General features: G+C 42.6%; 2 protein-coding genes across 7 annotated transcripts in view; one reads left to right on the top strand and one right to left on the bottom strand.

Moving 5' to 3' along the window:
• Positions 1-3,995, top strand: part of mon2 (MON2 homolog, regulator of endosome-to-Golgi trafficking) — a 50,129-nt gene extending 46,134 nt beyond the window's left edge. For 4 of the 5 annotated variants that reach the window (XM_036952543.2, XM_090204142.1, XM_036952541.2 and 1 more), the window contains 2 exons: positions 2,409-2,491; positions 3,231-3,995. In XM_036952543.2, the coding sequence (XP_036808438.2) occupies positions 2,409-2,491; positions 3,231-3,394 (247 nt within the window). In that variant the 3' untranslated portion in view covers positions 3,395-3,995. The remainder of the gene's footprint in view (positions 1-2,408; positions 2,492-3,230) is intronic. The other variant, XR_016487605.1, reaches the window with a different exon arrangement.
• Positions 3,996-14,852: 10,857 nt separating this feature from the next.
• The window catches only part of ppm1h (protein phosphatase, Mg2+/Mn2+ dependent, 1H), a 59,310-nt gene continuing 55,898 nt past the window's right edge, over positions 14,853-18,264 (bottom strand). For both annotated transcript variants that reach the window (XM_036952547.2, XM_090204151.1), the window contains one exon: positions 14,853-17,850. In XM_036952547.2, the coding sequence (XP_036808442.2) occupies positions 17,703-17,850 (148 nt within the window). In that variant the 3' untranslated portion in view covers positions 14,853-17,702. The remainder of the gene's footprint in view (positions 17,851-18,264) is intronic.

The following is an 18,264-nucleotide window of genomic DNA, read 5'->3' as shown; positions in this document are numbered from 1 at the left end:
TACCCAGGCTAACTGCCTTCCATTTTGAGACATTTATTTTTATTATTAGAGCGGCCACTTGAGTTTCTGGTCAATATAACGGATAATCTGTGGTCACACACAATAACTGGAAATATGTTAGTCACACGTGATATCTCAATTGGCCCAAAGGCTGCATCATTCGTGAGGGACGACATGTTTTACTGTTGCTTTGTGCAACTTTGGAATCCTTTGTTTTTGTTTGATATACATTTTTAAAGTGAATAATCTTAGTCTGTGTCACTCATTGGCCCCATTACTAAGGTCACCAACACATCTATTGGTCTCGGGTTGTTTCCAAGGGTATGGAAGTCGGCCATAATAACGGCCATCTTTAAATCAGGCGACCCTGCTGACGTGAGTAACTACAGGCCCATTAATATACTACCTGTGGTGTCAAAGGTTGTTGAAAAGTGTGTAGCAGAACAACTGATTTCCCACCTCAACAACAGCCCCTTCACATTACACTCCATGCAGTTTGGCTTCAGAGCGACACACTCTACAGATACAGCCAACTGCTTTCTTCTGGAAAATGTGAAGTCCAAGATGGACAAAGGGGGCGTTGTTGGGGCTGTGTTACTGGACCTAAGGAAGGCTCTTGATACTGTTACCCATGAGATTCTCATCACAAAATTGTCCAAGTTCAACTTTTCCCCTGATGCCTTGAGATGGATGAAGTCATACCTTGAAGGCAGAACTCAGTGTGTCAGAGTGAGCAATGAGCTGTCGCCCACTCTTAACTATGATGTGGGCGTGCCCCAAGGGTCTGGGGCCCCTCCTGTTCAGCCTGTACGTTAATGATCTGCCTTCTGTCTGTACTGGGTCTGAAGTTCAAATGTATGCAGATGATACAGTGATATATGTGCATGCAAAGAGCAAACAAGCTGCACAAGAACTCACTACTGTAATGGTCCAGGTTACAAAGTGGCTCAGTGACTCGTGTTTGCATCTCAATGTGAAAAAAACTGTTTGCATGTTCTTCACAAAGAGGGCAACAGATGCTACTGAGCCAGATGTCTGTGTCAGGGGAGAAGCTCCAGGTGGTATCTGATTTTAAGTACCTTGGCATCATACTTGATTCCAACCTCTCTTTTAAAAAGCATGTGAAAAAGGTAATTCAAATAACCAAATTTAACCTAGCTAATTTCCGATTTATACAAAATTGTTTGACTACAGAGGTAGCAAAACTGTACTTCAAATCTATGATACTCCCCCACTTAACATACTGCTTGACAAGTTGGGCCCAAGCTTGCTGTACAACATTAAGACCTATTCAGTCTGTCTACAAACAGGCTCTCAAAGTGCTTGATAGGAAGCCCAATAGCCATCATCACTGTTACATCCTCAGAAAGCATGAGCTCCTGAGTTGGGAAAATCTTGTGCAATACACCGACACATGTCTTGTATTCAAGATCCTAAATGGCCTGGCTCCCCCTCCACACAGTATTTTTGTTAAACAGAAAACCCAAACATATGGCAGCAGATCCACAAGGTCTGCCATGAGGTGACTGTACAGTTCCCTTAAGGAAAAGCACCTTTAGTAAATCCGTTTTCTCTGTTTTCTCTGTGAGAGCTTCCCATACACTGCCATCAGACACACATAAATGCACCACATATCACACTTTCACAAAATGCTTGAAGACATGGCTAAAGGTCAATCAGATTTGTGAACATGGTCCCTAGCTGTGTGTTGCCGCTTTCCATGTTGTCTGTTGTCTGTAGCTTGTGAGGTGTGGAAACACTTTGTTTATTTTATGAATTTTGTCTTGCTGCCTTTTGTTCTATGTTGCTATGTCTGTATGCTATGTCTTGCTTGTCCTATGTTGCTATTGTCTATATTGTAATTGTTTTTAATAACCTGCCCAGGGACTGCGGTCGAAAATTAGCCGGCGGGCAAAATCGGCACTTTTACTGAAACGTTGATTAATGTGCACTGTCCCTGTAAAAAATAAAATAAACTCAAACTCTGTTACTGTGGAATTGCCCATTTCCTTGGTTGATTCACTGTCATCCAAAAATGTATACTGTACTGTGTTGGTTTACCATTGCAGTGTAGTGTAACAGTCTTCCGTAGTGGACAGAGGATGACGCATGATTGTCAACTTCTCAGGTTAATAGCGTAATCAAATGTGCATCCTTCAGAAAGACATTTCTGTTTTCAAACTGCCCCCTAACCCTTTTCTCTGTGGCCTTTCTCTATTACTTAAGCAAATGCCACACTGACTAACAAATTACATATATTCAGGCCTCCTGTTGCAAATAGGGTTTTAATTGATGGGTGCTCATTGTCCCCTTGCTTGGTTCTGAATGCAAGTTATTTTATTATTTTTAAATGCACAACATTAATATGTTAAAGTGTAATTATTCCATTCCTTATATTTTATTTCTAGGCAACAGGTGACCGAAATCATCTTTGTCTTAAAAGCTATCAGCACTTTGATGGACTCACTTAAAAAGACCCAGCCAGAAAATGGTGAGTAGAAATAAAGAACTTAGAAAACAGACACATATATAATTATTTTACTAGAGGCATGCAAAAGTGCCCTTGAGGTTGTTTATATTGTGATTTATACAGACAGAAAAAAACATTTACCTCTTAATTTCTAATGAAAACAATGATTTATTTAATTGCTTTCTCTTTCACATCTCTCTTCCTCTCCTTTCCACTCTTCTGCCTCTTCTCTGCTTTCATCTCATCTGCCCTCCACTCCTCTGCCTTCCTCCCCTCTCCTCTGCCTTCCTCCCCTCTCCGCTGCCCTCCTCCCTCTCCGCTGCCCTCCTCCCTCTCCGCTGCCCTCCTCCCTCTCCGCTGCCCTCCTCCCTCTCCGCTGCCCTCCCCCCTCTCATCTGCCCTCCCCCCTCTCATCTGTCCTCCTCCCTCTCATCTGTCCTCCTCCCTCTCATCTGTCCTCCTCCCTCTCATCTGTCCTCCTCCCTCTCATCTGTCCTCCTCCCTCTCATCTGTCCTCCTCCCTCTCATCTGCCCTCCTCCCTCTCCGCTGTCCTCCCCCCTCTCATCTGTCCTCCTCCCTCTCATCTGTCCTCCTCCCTCTCATCTGTCCTCCTCCCTCTCATCTGTCCTCCTCCCTCTCATCTGTCCTCCTCCCTCTCATCTGTCCTCCTCCCTCTCCGCTGCCCTCCTCCCTCTCCTATCCCCACATCTCCTATTCATTGCACATATTCCCCATTCCATGGTGTGTGCCCCCCTACAGTGGATGGGACCACATGGGCCCAGGTGATTGCCCTGTACCCTACACTGGTGGAGTGCATCACCTGCTCCTCTTCTGAGGTCAGCTCAGCGCTGAAGGAGGCCTTGGGGCCCTTCAAAGACTTTATGCAGCCCCCTGTCTCCAGAGTTCAGAACGGAGAATCCTGACCAGACCAACCCCCTTTTTATAATGAAGGAATTCCTAATGAATGTGTCCTCCTGAGACCCAAACATACACTTCTTCATACAAGTGGACAGAGGGATAGACGGACGGGCTCTTTTACTCCCATGTGAGCCCATCTAACAGACAGTAACCCGTGGTAACTGAGCTCCCACCGCGACAGCTCAGTCCACAATGACGACGACTGACCTGCTACACATGACATCATCAATGTATGCTTCTAAAACACTTTGGTTGATACCACCTCCCATTCTTATTCTGACTGGCTGGACTTGTGTATTAACTGCTACAGTAAAAAAAAAAAAAAATGTTTTCTTTGTGTTTCGTTTGTTTTATTTGGATTTCCTGAAAGGAGAGTCGATGTACAGTGTGTGGTGACAGTGTTAATGATGTAATTAAGAAAAAACAAAGTACTTGGGCTATATGGATCTTTAAGAAAAGGGGGTGGGGGGTGGTGACATTTTCAACAGCCAGGATTTTATTTAAAAAATCTTACTGTAACATTCCATGTACTCTATTAGCCGGCGTGAGAAGGGATGTATTTGTCTGTATAAAATAAATGGGACAGTTCTACAGTCAATTATTTGATTTCTGTGTGTGCCTCAGTGATGTCCTGTCCTTGACCCTGTATATGATTTGAATGTATGCTCCATGTCATTTTCTTAAGCATGTGAGATTGTATGTGAGAGCTGGCTTAGTCTCAGAAATCCCAAACCTAGTTTACGCTGGAACATTGTTTACATTGTGGGAGTCTTGCTGGTCATGTATGACTAAAATATAGAAAATGCTTTTCCCACAATCCTAAACGAGTAAGCTCCTCACTGACATTTCCTGCAAAGTTGTAATTAGAGGAATTCTGGTGAGGGTCATAGGATGTATTATGCCGCGTTCACATGCTAGTCGGGAACTAAACTCGGAAAAGGTTTCATGAGCTGAATTTAAAAAATCACATTTCCATACACACACCACTTATTTCTCAAATGTTGTGCACAAATGTGTTTACTTCCATGTTAGGAAGAGTGCTGAGGAGTATCTCTGTCTGTAATAAAGACCTTTTTGTGGAGAAAAAAATATGCCCCGCAAGGCCCTCTCAAGGCTGCACCCCTGCCCAGTCGTGTGAAAACCATTATTTAGAGCCTAATAAATGTTTCAATTTACTGATTTCCTTATGAACTGTAACTCAGTAACATCTTTATTGTTGCATGTTGCGTTGATATTTTGGTTCCGTATACAACCAGTTAGCAAATCGGAAATGTCCTAGTTCCCGACTGGCACGTCAACGCGGCATTATGTCCAATCTATATTGGGCAAGCGCAAGAACGTTCTATTTGGTTGCGACTATGGCTCTTCTTCAATGTATCAGTTCGCAAAAACGAGTGTCAAGGGTTTCATTGTTGCGACAAACTGGAGTTTGTGTTTAGTCAAATGAGGGAGAGGACGGAGTGTTATCTGGTGCACAGGGGAAAGGGGAGGAGTAGACTAGGGGATGTCTAGGGCGGTGTTTCCCTCAAATTTCAACTCTGCTCATGAGACGGCTGTCTGCTCAGGAGGTCGGATGAACATAACCCAGTCCCAGGCGTGTGGAACCGTACGTATCAGATCCGGAATTATCGATGCCAAATGTGTTGGTTATAATTTGCAATTTTGTCTTGTGAGTGCTGCTATTTCAGTGTGTTTCTATCGGCATTTGACCATGTACTGGCTGAGGTAGTAGTTTGTGCTGTTGGTTGGGTTATGACATTGCCTGCTATGGAGATGACTGCGCAAACTACTGCCTTGCTAGTGCTGGTGTTCGACTTCAAGCCGAGGAGTTTCCTGTTTTATTCGTTTTGAAAAGGTAAAGTTAAATATGTTAGTTGTAACAGCTATGTTGTTACATTGTAAATGTGGAAGTGCTGTGTTGTCGCAGCAATCCTTCCGTTTTGCCTTACAGCTCCAGAGGTGGTAGCAATTGGGATTTTAAACTCAAATAAAATAATTTTCTCAAGGTGTAAAAAGCTGCTTGTGTCTACTTTTTTGCATGTCACATTTCATTGATGAACGTTTTGGAAATGAATTGCATATTATCTAGGCTATCATGTATGGTTTTACAGGGAAATGCATGCAAGTGCCTTTTTTTCGATTGGTTTGAGATAGTAATTTTCCTGAAAAAGTTGATTGTACACCAGGGATAAAATGTGGAGCAAAAAAAGTCATACATTTGTATAGATATTGGGTTTCACCCTCAGGCAAAGTGGCTGCTGTCTCTCCAATCTGGAAAGCATGTAGGTCACGCTTTTGCTATATGATCGGCGAGAGAGCTGTGACGTGGCGCCCCTACTGCCCGCTGGTAAAACTGGAACTGGCCTGATACAGCCTCCAGGCAGTCTACATTTATGGCTAACCATAACGTCCTTTGTTGATGTTTAGCATACCATCGGTCACTGGAGGGAGAGAGAGCAATATTGCAACACGTGACATCTTATTTTAAGCAAACCATCTAGAGTAGAGGTTCTTAAACTTGGTCCTCGGGACCCCAAGGAGTGCACTAATCATTAAGCTTTGATCGTTTGAATCAGCTGTGTAGTGTTAGGTCAAAAAACAAAATGTGCACCCCTTGGGGTCCCAGGACCAAGTTTGGGAAACGCTGGTCTAGAGGCAGGTGGCCAATTTAACCAAGGCACGTTGATAGAAAATGTGCAGTGTTGTTCCTTTAGCACCACTGACTGACCTCGCAATCTGACTCTGTTAAGTCATCAGACTGACTGAGGTGCCACAGACCGACATAGTTGCAGTATTTAGGCTACAGTACGAACTACAGAGAGCCAACACACATGAACCACGTGGCCAATGCAGCTCAGCACAGGGCTTTGCCATTGTGTCTCTAAAAACAGAGTTGTGACTGGTTGCTGATATGGGTCATGCATTGTGAGTTACCCTCTTAAACCCTAGCTAGCTGCTGACCAACTGCACCCAGTAGCATCTGCCTGTGCTGTGCTGAGCCCTGAATCAGTACGGCAGCCAAGTCTTGTGATGGAGGGGGGCTGGAATGGGTAATGCGTTTTTGATAGGCTGCAGTAGCAGGCTGCAAGCCCTAGTCTGTGAAACTGCCGGCTGAAGTCCTCCAGCAGGAGATTCAGAGCTGCCTAGACAGAGTCTGTGTCTAAAATGGCACCCTATATTGTGCACTACTTTTGACCAGAGCCCTATCGGCCATGGACAAAAGTAGTGCACTTTATAGGAAATAGGATGCAAGCGTCAGCCCACACAGAGCTACTGTGTTTTTCTCTCCTTTGTGAAGCTGCTGTTCTAACTGAAGATTGGGTCCTACTACACTTGACCTTCCTACATTGACACGCTGCAATATTTATGGGTTCACCATTTACCATACGTTACGGTGCTGGCAGATATATGTTCACATTTAGGGCACCATTTTCACCAGAACCTTTTAGTAATAGAGCTTTGGAAGGATCGGTAGTGTGGAGAATTTTGCAGGTCCAGGACTGCCTGCCTCCTTTCATTGCCAAGATGGTTGTCATCCATCGTCTTCAGAGAGAGCTTTCACATGGGTATCAACAATATTGAACACTAGTGGAGCTCATCTTTCCTTTACTGATTCAGTTGGCTGCGCCATGCCAGGAAACATAATCAGCACTAATATAACGTGGCAGAAGTGAGAAATAACCAACCAAAAGACATTGTGAAAGCAATCAAATACTTTCTGCCTTAGCTTTCCCAGTGATGGCAAACTAAAGTGAGTGAAGTAAAGATCAGTCAGAACGAGGCAGTGCGGGTAGCTATCGGGTACTGTAGGAGTTATGGAGAACAGCCTCTCCAGCTCAGCCTATCCAGCCCCAGTCATCCATCTTGTGTGGACGTTCACATTTGAGTCGGGCTGCAGATAAGTCAGCTTCATTCCGTTCAGACCCCAAGGCAATAAATTAGAGCCCATTCCCTGTGGAAAATCAGCCTGCTCCCTCCTATGATTATCATCACATCTGCACCCTGGAACAGAACTGTCTACCGCTGCCTCCCCTGCTACACCTTCTGATGGACCGGACTGGAGGATCTGCCTCTTGGTGTGTAAACTAAACATTCTCTACATTCCCCACATTCCTTTGCATTGCTAACAACACTAACATTATAGTCAAAAGGAAAGGTGTCCTGAAAGCACAGACAAAAGGAAAGATGTCCTGAAAGCACAGACAAAAGGAAAGATGTCCTGAAAGCACAGACAAAAGGAAAGATGTCCTGAAAGCACAGACAAAAGGAAAGATGTCCTGAAAGCACAAACAAAAGGAAAGGTGTCCTGAAAGCACAGACAAAAGGAAAGGTGTCCTGAAAGCACAGACAAAAGGAAAGGTGTCCTGAAAGCACAGACAAAAGGATAGGTGTCCTGAAAGCACAGACAAAAGGAAAGGTGTCCTGAAAGCACAGACAAAAGGATAGGTGTTCCGAAAGCACAGACAAAAGGAAAGGTGTCCTGAAAGCACAGACGAAAGGAAAAGTCACCTGAAAGCACAGACAAAAGGATAGGTGTCCTGAAAGCACAGAAAAAAGGATAGGTGTCCTGAAAGCACAGACAAAAGGAAAGACAGGACAGCTTGCACTACAAAACTCCCAACAAAGACATGACATCCATAAATGTTTAACTTTTTAGAGCTTTTCGCTTTTTCTGGCCCTGTACCCCAAAATATCGAAACAGTTATAGGTTTCAAGCATTAACTATAATATAGCGCAACTTCAACAGTGGGACTGTAACACTTGCTGTAAAGGCCCGATTCAAATGTAGGAAATGTACACCTTTCCTACACTCACCTTTCCTACGCACTTCTCAGTAGTTGGTGTTCAGATTTATAGAACTACTGTTCAACCCTTATCGTATTCAGTGCACACAAGGGAGCCACGCCTTCAAAGCCCTTTACCCACCTGCTTAAGGTAAGTTTGAATACCAACTACTGAGAAGTGCATAGGAAAGGCGTGAATAGGAAAGACATACATTTACTTAGTCTGAGCCGGGCCCATAGCGCACATGCCTATGCCATAGCGCACATGTGACTGTGGCCCCCTCCCTCACTCTGTTCCCATTTTCCTCTAGCTGTGGGACTCAAAATATCTATCCAGTTTCCCTATACAGTCATTGATCCAGTTATTGATTGTGAGGTGCTTACTGCCTGCCTGGGCGTACCTGTACCCTCATCGCATTCACAGCGGCAGGCAGGGATGATGAGAATCGACCCTTGTCTCGCTTAGTCAGCTAGCTACTCCCTTGGTTCTGTTCTCTGCTGTGGAGCTATGTGACGACCTTGGAAAAACAATTCACCCAGACAAGAGTGACTGACTGTGTCATCGCTGTTAAACAATCTGGACCACACACGCATGGGGAGAGTAGGAGTGGATTGCCAGATCAATGCTGGTCTGACTGTATGGGAATGGGTGGGGTAAGGGTTATGGACCAGATGGCTCTCAGACTCCTGTGGAGGACCTAGGAGTGTCAGACTCCCACTACAGCACTTTGATATCCAATATAGATTGTCTGTGTGCGTATGTACATGGGTGGATGGGTGTGTGTGCATATTTTAATCACTACTCAAGGATAGGATAATGTGGTCTGATAATAACAATACAGTATAATGGCCACTGGTGCGCCATAACTCAAGGTTACTTGCGTAACCCCAGTTCTATGAGAATATGAGTGAGATGTCGCACTATGGGATTTGCCTGGGCGTGTCCCGAGGTTCGAAGTATCCAATCACACAGCGTATGTTGAGACAGATAACTTGAGTGGCGAATGAGGTAAGCCCCTCTCCTCCATAAACGTAGCCACTCGCCTGCCAACTGGTCACTGTCAAGCATGCCTCTCTTCGTTGTGCTCTTGTGAGCAGGGAAAAGTGGTAAGACATCTCACTCACATTCTCATAGTAACCTTGAGTTCTATTTCAAATTCTCGTTTTGATGTCTAACTATGGGATATGGCGCATCGCTCCAAAGAAGGTGCAGTGACATCAAGTCGGTACAGACCTCATTAAAGTACGAGGGGTGGCCACACATTCAAAAATGCAAATCTCCCATAAGGAGATGCCTTAAAAACAGTGCCCAAGAGGTAGCCTTCTGAGCTGTAACTATTGCTATTGCATTTTCCAATACAATATCCTCCACTATCCAAAGATAGTCGTTAATAAGGAAGGGGGCCTCCCGTTACAGAAAAATGCAGGGGTCGTAGCCGCTGTAGCGCAAAACTCTTGCTTTTATCCAAGAAAATGCGCTGGGCGCCTGCTGGACACAAACGGTGGAGACACGGTATGAGCGGTGGGTGTAACCACAAGCTCCAGCCTGCTACAAGACGGTTGCCACTGACTGGCATAAAGGAGGTGTTTGGGTACCAAGGTATCCAGGAGGACCCTGGGGCAAACTGAAGGCACGAACGGTGGGCTGACAGTGCGTGCCGCCCACTCACTCGCTTTGCAGGCATAAGATAGATGGCAAAGCTGGTTAGAATATAAATATTACAACTCATCACTTTCCAGTGGCTCAAAAGGCTGCCATGGGAAAGCATCAAGCACAATAGACGGTCCCATGTGACAGGCTAAAGGCTTGGAGACTGGTTTTGCGTAAGCAACGCACACCCTCAAAAACAACGCAACAGAGTGTTACCCTACTGTGTAACAAGACCTGCATGACAGGCGAGAGAGAGCAGTTCATTGGACCTTTGGAGATCTTCCCTCTGTTTCCTAGGGATGATCTACAGTTGAAGTCGGAAGTTTACATACACTTAGGTTGGAATCATTAAAACTCGTTTTTCAACAACTCCACAAATTTCTTGTTAACAACTATAATTTTGGCAACTCGGTTATGACATCTACAGTGGGGCAAAAAAGTATTTAGTCAGCCACCAATATTGTGCAAGTTCTCCCACTTAAAAAGATGAGGCCTGTAATTTTCATCATAGGTACACTTCAACTATGACAGACAAAATGAGAAAAAGAAAATACAGAAAATCACATTGTAGGATTTTTTATGAATTTATTTGCAAATTATGGTGGAAAATAAGTATTTGGTCAATAACAAAAGTTTATCTCAATACTTTGTTATATACCCTTTGTTGGCAATGACAGAGGTCAAACGTTTTCTGACCTCAGACAAAAGAATTGCAGACCTCCACAAGTCTGGATCATCCTTGGGAGCAATTTACAAACGCCTGAAGGTACCATGTTCATCTGTACAAACAATAGTACGCAAGTATAAACACCATGGGACCACACAGCCGCCATACCGCTCTGGAAGGAGACGCGTTCTGTCTCCATTTCGCTCCTCCTTAGGTGCGAAAAGTGAAATTCAATCCCAGAACAACAGCAAAAGGCCGTGTGAAGATGCTGAAGGAAATAGGTACAAAAGTATCTATATCCACAGTAAAACGAGTCCTATATCAACATAACCTGAAAGGCCGCTCAGCAAGGAAGAAGCCACTGCTCCAAAACCGCCATAAAAAAGCCAGACTACGGTTTGCAACTGCACATGGGGACAAATATCGTACTTTTTGGAGAAATGTCCTCTGGTCTGATGAAACAAAAATATAACGGTTTGGCCATAATGACCATCGTTATGTTTGGAGGAAAAAGGGGGAGGCTTGCAAGCCGAAGAACACCATCCCAACCGTGAAGCACGGGGGTGGCAGCATCATGTTGTGGGGGTGCTTTGCTGCAGGAGGGACTGGTACACTTCACAAAATAGATGGCATCATGAGGAAGCTAAGTTATGTGGATATATTGAAGCAACATCTGAAGACATCATTCAGGAAGTTAAAGCTTGGTCGCAAATGGACAATGACCCCAAGCATACTTCCAAAGTTGTGGCAAAATGGCTTAAGGACAACAAAGTCAAGGTATTGGGGTGGCCATCACAAAGCCCTGACCTCAAATCCTTCAGAAAATGTGTGGGCAGAACTGAAAAAGCATGTGCGAGCAAGTAGGCCCACAAACTTGACTCAGTTACACCAGCTCTGTCAGGAGCTTCTGACCCACTGGGAATGTGATGAAATAAATAAAAGCTCAAATAAATCATTCTCTCTACAATTATTCTGACATTACACATTCTTAAAATAAAGTAGTGATCCTAACTGTCCTAAAACAGGGAATTTTTACTAGGATTAAATGTCAGGAATTGTGAAAAACTGAGTTTAAATGTATTTGGCTAAGGTGTAAATAAACTTCCGACTTCAACTGTATGTTTGGTCACACCACTTCTCTAAAATCACCTGTTTTAGCAAACAGTGGGCGTGTGGGGGGGGCACTGGCACTCTGGACCATGAAAAGGTCTTGAGTAGGCGACTTGTCGCAGGCAAATCTCTGCTATAGGCAATTTGTTCAAGTCGCAGTAACTGTCTCTTATCCACACGCTGTCGCTTGTGGAGAACTGCAGGCAGGGGAAGCATTAAGAGCCGGCAGCTAGTTGCTTAGCCACAGAGCCAGTCTTTCCGTTTATAACACCCAGATTGGAATGATCGTGTTACTTTCTGTCCCTTCCTTTGATCAAAGTCCCTAAAATCAGATGTTGGTCTTCCATTCCCTATCACCCACTAGAAAATCCAACTTTGAAAACTGTTTCAGATGCAATGTGTTAGCCATCCTGATCAGTTTACTTTAGCTAGCAGCAAATCAAGCATAACCACCAAAAGGCGGCAGATGACGTGTGAAGAGATGAGGCGTGAAGTCCATAGGCAGTAGCGAGCACTGCCTAACCCATTACTTTTCACACGCCAATATGCATTATTTGAGAGCAATGAAAATGAATGGGACATATTGACACATGAAAGGCATTGAAGCTCTCTGCCTGCCTTTCGCCGTCCGTTAGCTGGCAGTATAAAGTAAAAACAAGCTTGCGCAAGCCATGTCAATGCCTTGCATTGAGTTTGAAGGGGCGGGAGAAAGACGCATGGCTAGGCTGTCTTTCCCCTGGCATCTTTGTGCATTTTGCGCACTTGAAATCGATTTTAATCATGCAGAAAAAACATGAAAATTACAAAATGATTGATAGAATGTATCTGTTTTTTTCATACATTTTCACAGGATAGACACTTGCCGGCAAGGAGGCTGGATGTGAGGAATCACAGAAAGACAAATTGAGAGCCCTGGTATCAGATCAGCCAGACAGTCGACCTCCTGCCTCCTTCCAGACAGGTCTCCAGCACTCCAGCTGTCTGCTCCCCCAGGGGGCCAATCCTCCCTGCATGCCACACAGGGCTCACCAAAGTGCTGCTCTACTCAGGAATCAATCACCACCTTCCATCTGTCTATAGCAAAACGTCTAGTGCCATCTGGTAATTGAGCCCTAAACACTCCCGAGACACAAAGGCTTCCTATACGAGTCCTGTGTAGTATGTACTGATTCCATCTGATTTACATAAGGTAGGTCTATCAAAATCTGTTGTTGTAGATATACACAATGGTACGTTGTGTTGATGTGTGTACCCTTTGTACATTTGTTTTTACTTCTAACAAGAAAAGAGGCTTTGGAATGACACAGCATTCTTTATAAATTGTAAAAGCAATCCTTAATTTTTTTATACTGCCCTTACGTTTTGAAGACATTACGAATTCCCGTTTACTTCATTTAGTGTTTTTTGGAGTTACAAAAAATGTCCAACACATACAGTATTACAAAGGATAGACATGTTTCCGACTTGTCTTTTTACATTGTACCGTATTTACAATAATTATTTTACATTCTGCTTGAGTCTCTTTCTGTATTGTTTTGAGCGAGTCAGTCAGAGCAGTTGAGGAACGTTTGTGTAACCAAAACAGAAACACATTGAAACAGCTTGAAAAGAAACATGCTAACAAAAAGGTAAAAGGAACAGTGATAAGAGTTAACATGGAATATGCATGACTAGAGACTGATTTGACTGGATTAGAAACCGTGCGGTTGTAGACGTCAACACCTCCCTAAAAACGTTTTTAAACAACTCAGATACGAATCCACTTAAAACGCCACAGACACATCTTGCAAGTCCCAAGTTCTGACATCATTAGAGACTGTATGGGTTTATCTTTAGAGCATCAGTGTCATCAGTAGAGGTCCTACATGAGATGGAATGCCTATTAATGTAGCTCCTGACTGGTCATCCAGGAGACATTGTCAGCCCACTGTATTGAATAAAGAATATACATACTACATTGACTGAAGTGCATCAAGCATTTAAATAGATGCTAGTTCCATCCTCTGATCCATAAAAGGGTAAAAGGTGGGAACTCAAGACACTGTACATCCTTCATACTTTATCTGAACAGAAATTGATTCATGTCAATGCCATAAATGGTTAGTTTGCAGAGTATCGTTCAGCAAAGTGTAAGTACCAGACTGCATAATAACACAAGGATACAGGATAAAATACACTCTGTACAGAGAAAAGATTATGTTCAACATCCGGCATGAGAATCAGTCACATAGCTCCCTGAGTTGTGTGACATAGGAACAGTAAACTACAAGTTAACAGAATTTCAAAACGACAACAGAGAACAAGACTTTCATTCCAACATTCCAATGCATCTTTTGTGTTTCTCCCAAACACTTCCTAATACATGTATCTGATGTAACTCTAGCCTTTAAGGTCTGAATGTTAACTTGAGTGTGCACACTTGTTGTAACTTGAACTTTTGATTAAATCAAGCATTTGTTTCAAGATAAAATAACACAACCATGTCTCAAGTAAATATTCTGCCCTCACAACATTCAGTAAACCATTTCTACTTATGTTTTATTCATGTAATATATGACAGATATGGGAGTTTCCCCTAATACAGGGATGGGCAACTAGCAACCCTCCTTTTGAACGTCCTTTGACCCCCCCCCCCCAAAAAAAAAAAATGGGGGGGGGGGGGGGACTTAGTCAGGCTCTCAACTTACTGTTGAGAGTTCAAATAGTACAATACACATGGTGCAATTGAAGAAATCTGGTTGTGCATCAACAGTTTTTATCTTATGTCAGAGTCAGTAAATTAGCCAATGACAGCTAAATCATTTTTGATTGCTAAGTTAGCTGGCTGCTAAACTATATTATAATATTACTATAGTATTATGGTCGAATTACAATCAATGGGCCCCGATTTTCTTTGTTAAATCAGTCTCACTCAGTTATCATATTAAACACTGCAAACTGTGTAGAATTGCAGCAAACTTGCTTTAGAACTGCAACATTTGTAGATTCTCAAAATTAACTCTAAACTTGTTTTATTTTAAAAATCTCTGCTCTCAGGGGGGGGGGCACTAAAATGTTTTGTGTGTATGCGAGCGCAACTGTTGCCCCTCATGATGAGTTGCCCATCCTTGCCCTTATAGAATGTTGAACAGAGCTAGACTAAGCCATACTAGTATGAAAACTAGTGACATTACTTAAATAATGTCAAGAATGGCACATGCACTGTACCTATGCAGTTTCATATTTCTAAAGTAAACAAGCACGCAACACAGGATGATGCAGACATGTATTTGACATATAGAAAAAATGCACAGGTGAAACAGGGACAAGGGATTGGATCTCTTGTTTAAAACAAACCAAAAGCATGAGGTAGATGTTTCAGTATTATGTATCAAATGTAGGGTTGCAAAGCTACCAGTAATTTACCAAAGTTACCACAATCTTCAGTAATTTTGATAATTCACAGAAAATCTTTCACAATCTATCATAACTTTGGTAATTGATACTAGAAGTGTAAAATATATATATATCATAGTATTAATTTATTTTAACTGTGTCCATATTGTTAATGGGTTTCTAGTAGATATATCTTATGGTTCGAGAGAAAATAGCCTTATTAATGAAAAAAAGCATCTAATCAACAACAGATTTTTTTTTCTCCAATTATAAACTGGGCAGTAGAGCCCTGAATGCTGACTGGCTGAAAGCTGTGGTATATCAGAAAGTATACCACGGGAATGATAAAATATTTATTTTTGGGAACCAATTTATAACAGCAATAAGGCCCGGCAGTGCTTTGTGGTACAGTATATGTCTAAAATACCATGGCTAAAGGCTGTATCCAGACACTCTGCGCTGCATTGTGCTTAAAAACAGTCCTTAGCCGTGGTATATTGGCCATATACCACATCCCCTCGGGCCTTATTGCTTAACTATACCATGGCATTGTTGAATACTTGTTTCTGATTGGCATTCTAGAGCATGCATCATTTCCCTATAAAGGCACGGTATATCAACACCGTAAAATTCAATGGCTATAGTTCACTCTTACATGTTTTGTTTGAGCTGCTTTTGAAAGCAAAAGTTGAATTGAAAACATTGGCATTGTCGAATTCGAGTTTCATAATAGCAAGCTAGGACTAATGGTTAGGTTAGCTAAACCAGCAAGTCTGTTTGGTTATCACGACAACTTGAACACATTTCTACCAGCAAATTAACACATTTCTGGCAAATGTGTTAAAGTATAGCTATGGTATAAAACGGATAATCAACTCGGGGCTCTATGCGTTCTCTGGGAAATAATCAAACTCCGGGGAAGGTCAGTCTACTCCGCTATCGCGTCTTGGAACACACCTTACACGTTGTTCATGTTTTGCATAGAACGCATAGCCCTTCGCTGATTATCCCTCAACTCTGCCAACTGACTTTTTTTCCACAACTGACACCAGTTGGAAGCCAATAAATACACAGTAATATAAATAAAAGGTTTGTAAAATATTTTATAAAAATAAAGATATTTAATGCTGAAACCCTCATCAAAACACCAATGGTAATTCTCTAAATGTATATTTAGGACAATGTTTTACAGCTTTCTCATTCTATACTTTATCGTCTTATTAAATTATTTCATATATTGTACATGTGATAAAGCCACACAGAGGGTCAGAGGTTATTACAGACCCCTGTGATAATCGAATGTACCCAAAATGGCCACTAAATGTCTTGTGATGGATAGGATAAAATCCTTGAAAGATACCAAAAAACGTAGAAAGTTTCCAGTAATACACATTCCGTTTGCAACCCTAATCGAGTGTGAAGACGTGTCCCTTCATATCCTCTTAAGTAAATTCAGATTCAGGAGTACAGCAGTGACAAAGAAAATACAAACCCATCAAAATGGGGAAAAGGTAAACACTGAGATAAACAGTCACTGGCAATCAAACCAGTCTGACTTCATTCATTTTACACTTGGAGAGGAACACCCAAACCACGGTTCTGAAAGCTATAGTAATGTTTGTGGTAGGATTGTACAGTCTAGGTCAGAAGAGTCAGTCATTTTGCTAGGGTTAGGGTTATTTTTTAAATGATTTCCTAGCTGTCAAAATGTGGTTAAAAAAATATATGGCCTCTATCCATCGTTTTTGGAATTTGATGTCTAGTCTAGCTTTCATTTAGGTGATTATTAGTAAGTTGAACACAGTCAAGAAACTGTATAAAATGTAGATCCTTTATCATTTCTAAACACAAAACCCTCCGGCCAGATTGTATGTTTGACACGCCTAATCTAGGTCAGTGACCTATGGTTGACCTTAGTCAGAAAAGACACACAGAACATCATAGAAACAAAACAGGTTCCATAACATATACTGTACACACAACTCAAACAAATCTAAAATCCATTCATGTTTAAGCTTATTTACATGTTCATAATCAGTAATATATTAACGATATCTCATCTAAATAGGCTAAAAACCAACATCATAAAGCATTGCACTTCAAAAGACGGTCCCTTTGCCCTTCATTTAAAATTGTCCCATGCGATATCCAAAAGAGTAGGATCACCTTTGTGATAGCTATACCCTTCCATTGTAAAATACTTGGCTATGCAGAAACCATAGCCTACTGAATAGTTTCAAATACATGGCCCTCATAGGCCTTTGACTCCAGAATTGTCAATTTTTCATTTGCAGCACAGAAACAAAAGAAGAAACTGAAGGTACTGTATATTGTAACATCCTGAGAATTTCCTTTCACAAGAGAGAAGCACAATCATGCTACCCTGTACTGTACAACAACCAGGTGCCATTTTGCTTCCCCAGGAAAACAATCCAGGTGTAAGCACTGTGAGAGCACCAGGGCATTGATTTAAGGAAAGGGGGTTAGGATAGATGGGAGAGGGGGAGCAGCCTGTCTAGAGTCCCATGGTGGGTGGTTAGCTGGGCCTCAGCTAGGTCTGCCACTTGGGCGAGTGCCTAAAATTGCATCCTATACCCTATATAGTGCACTACTTTTTATGGACTTGGCTAAATGTAGTGCAGTGCACTATATGGGGAATAGGGCGCCATTTCGGACACAGCCTATGTCTTGAGTCCCATGGTGGGTGCTGGCGAGCTGGGCCTGGGTTAGGTCTGCCGATTGCCGTACATCAGAGGGATGATGTAGACAGATATGTCATCTCCAGAGCCCAGCCGGTCGTTGGCTATCCTCCAGCCTCGGTCCTTCAGAACCCCTCGCGCCCTCATGACCAGGTCCTGAGCTGCCATCGTGTACCTGGGGCACAATGGAAGAGACAAAGGACAGCTAGTTGTGTTACTCTCCAGTGTGTGTACAAATATCAAGAGAATAATGACATGACAACCTACCATTCAGAAAGTCTTTAAACTCTTCCACTATCCACCTGTGGCGAACTTACTAATCCCCAAACTAAGAAAGACTTGAAGGGGCAGGAGATTTCGGAAACGATTTGAATGTTTTTCCTGTTTTGATTACTTGAATCAACCACCATGCCATGGCATCCTCAAGAAAGGAATCTTTCCATTACTAGTCTCACAAGCTCTTCATCAACTTCAGAAAGAACTTATCCAAATGTTTAGAAGTGTGTAATTACGACAAGATAACAACATTCATCCTCTCCAAATAAGAACGGGGTGAGTGGAAGTTCAGGCTTGTGACTACAACATTTAT

This window comes from Oncorhynchus mykiss, chromosome 2 (assembly GCF_057628025.1).
Source record: "Oncorhynchus mykiss isolate SJ-2025 chromosome 2, ASM5762802v1, whole genome shotgun sequence".
Taxonomy (NCBI): domain Eukaryota; kingdom Metazoa; phylum Chordata; class Actinopteri; order Salmoniformes; family Salmonidae; genus Oncorhynchus; species Oncorhynchus mykiss.
This window is presented reverse-complemented; position numbering and strand designations above follow the sequence as displayed.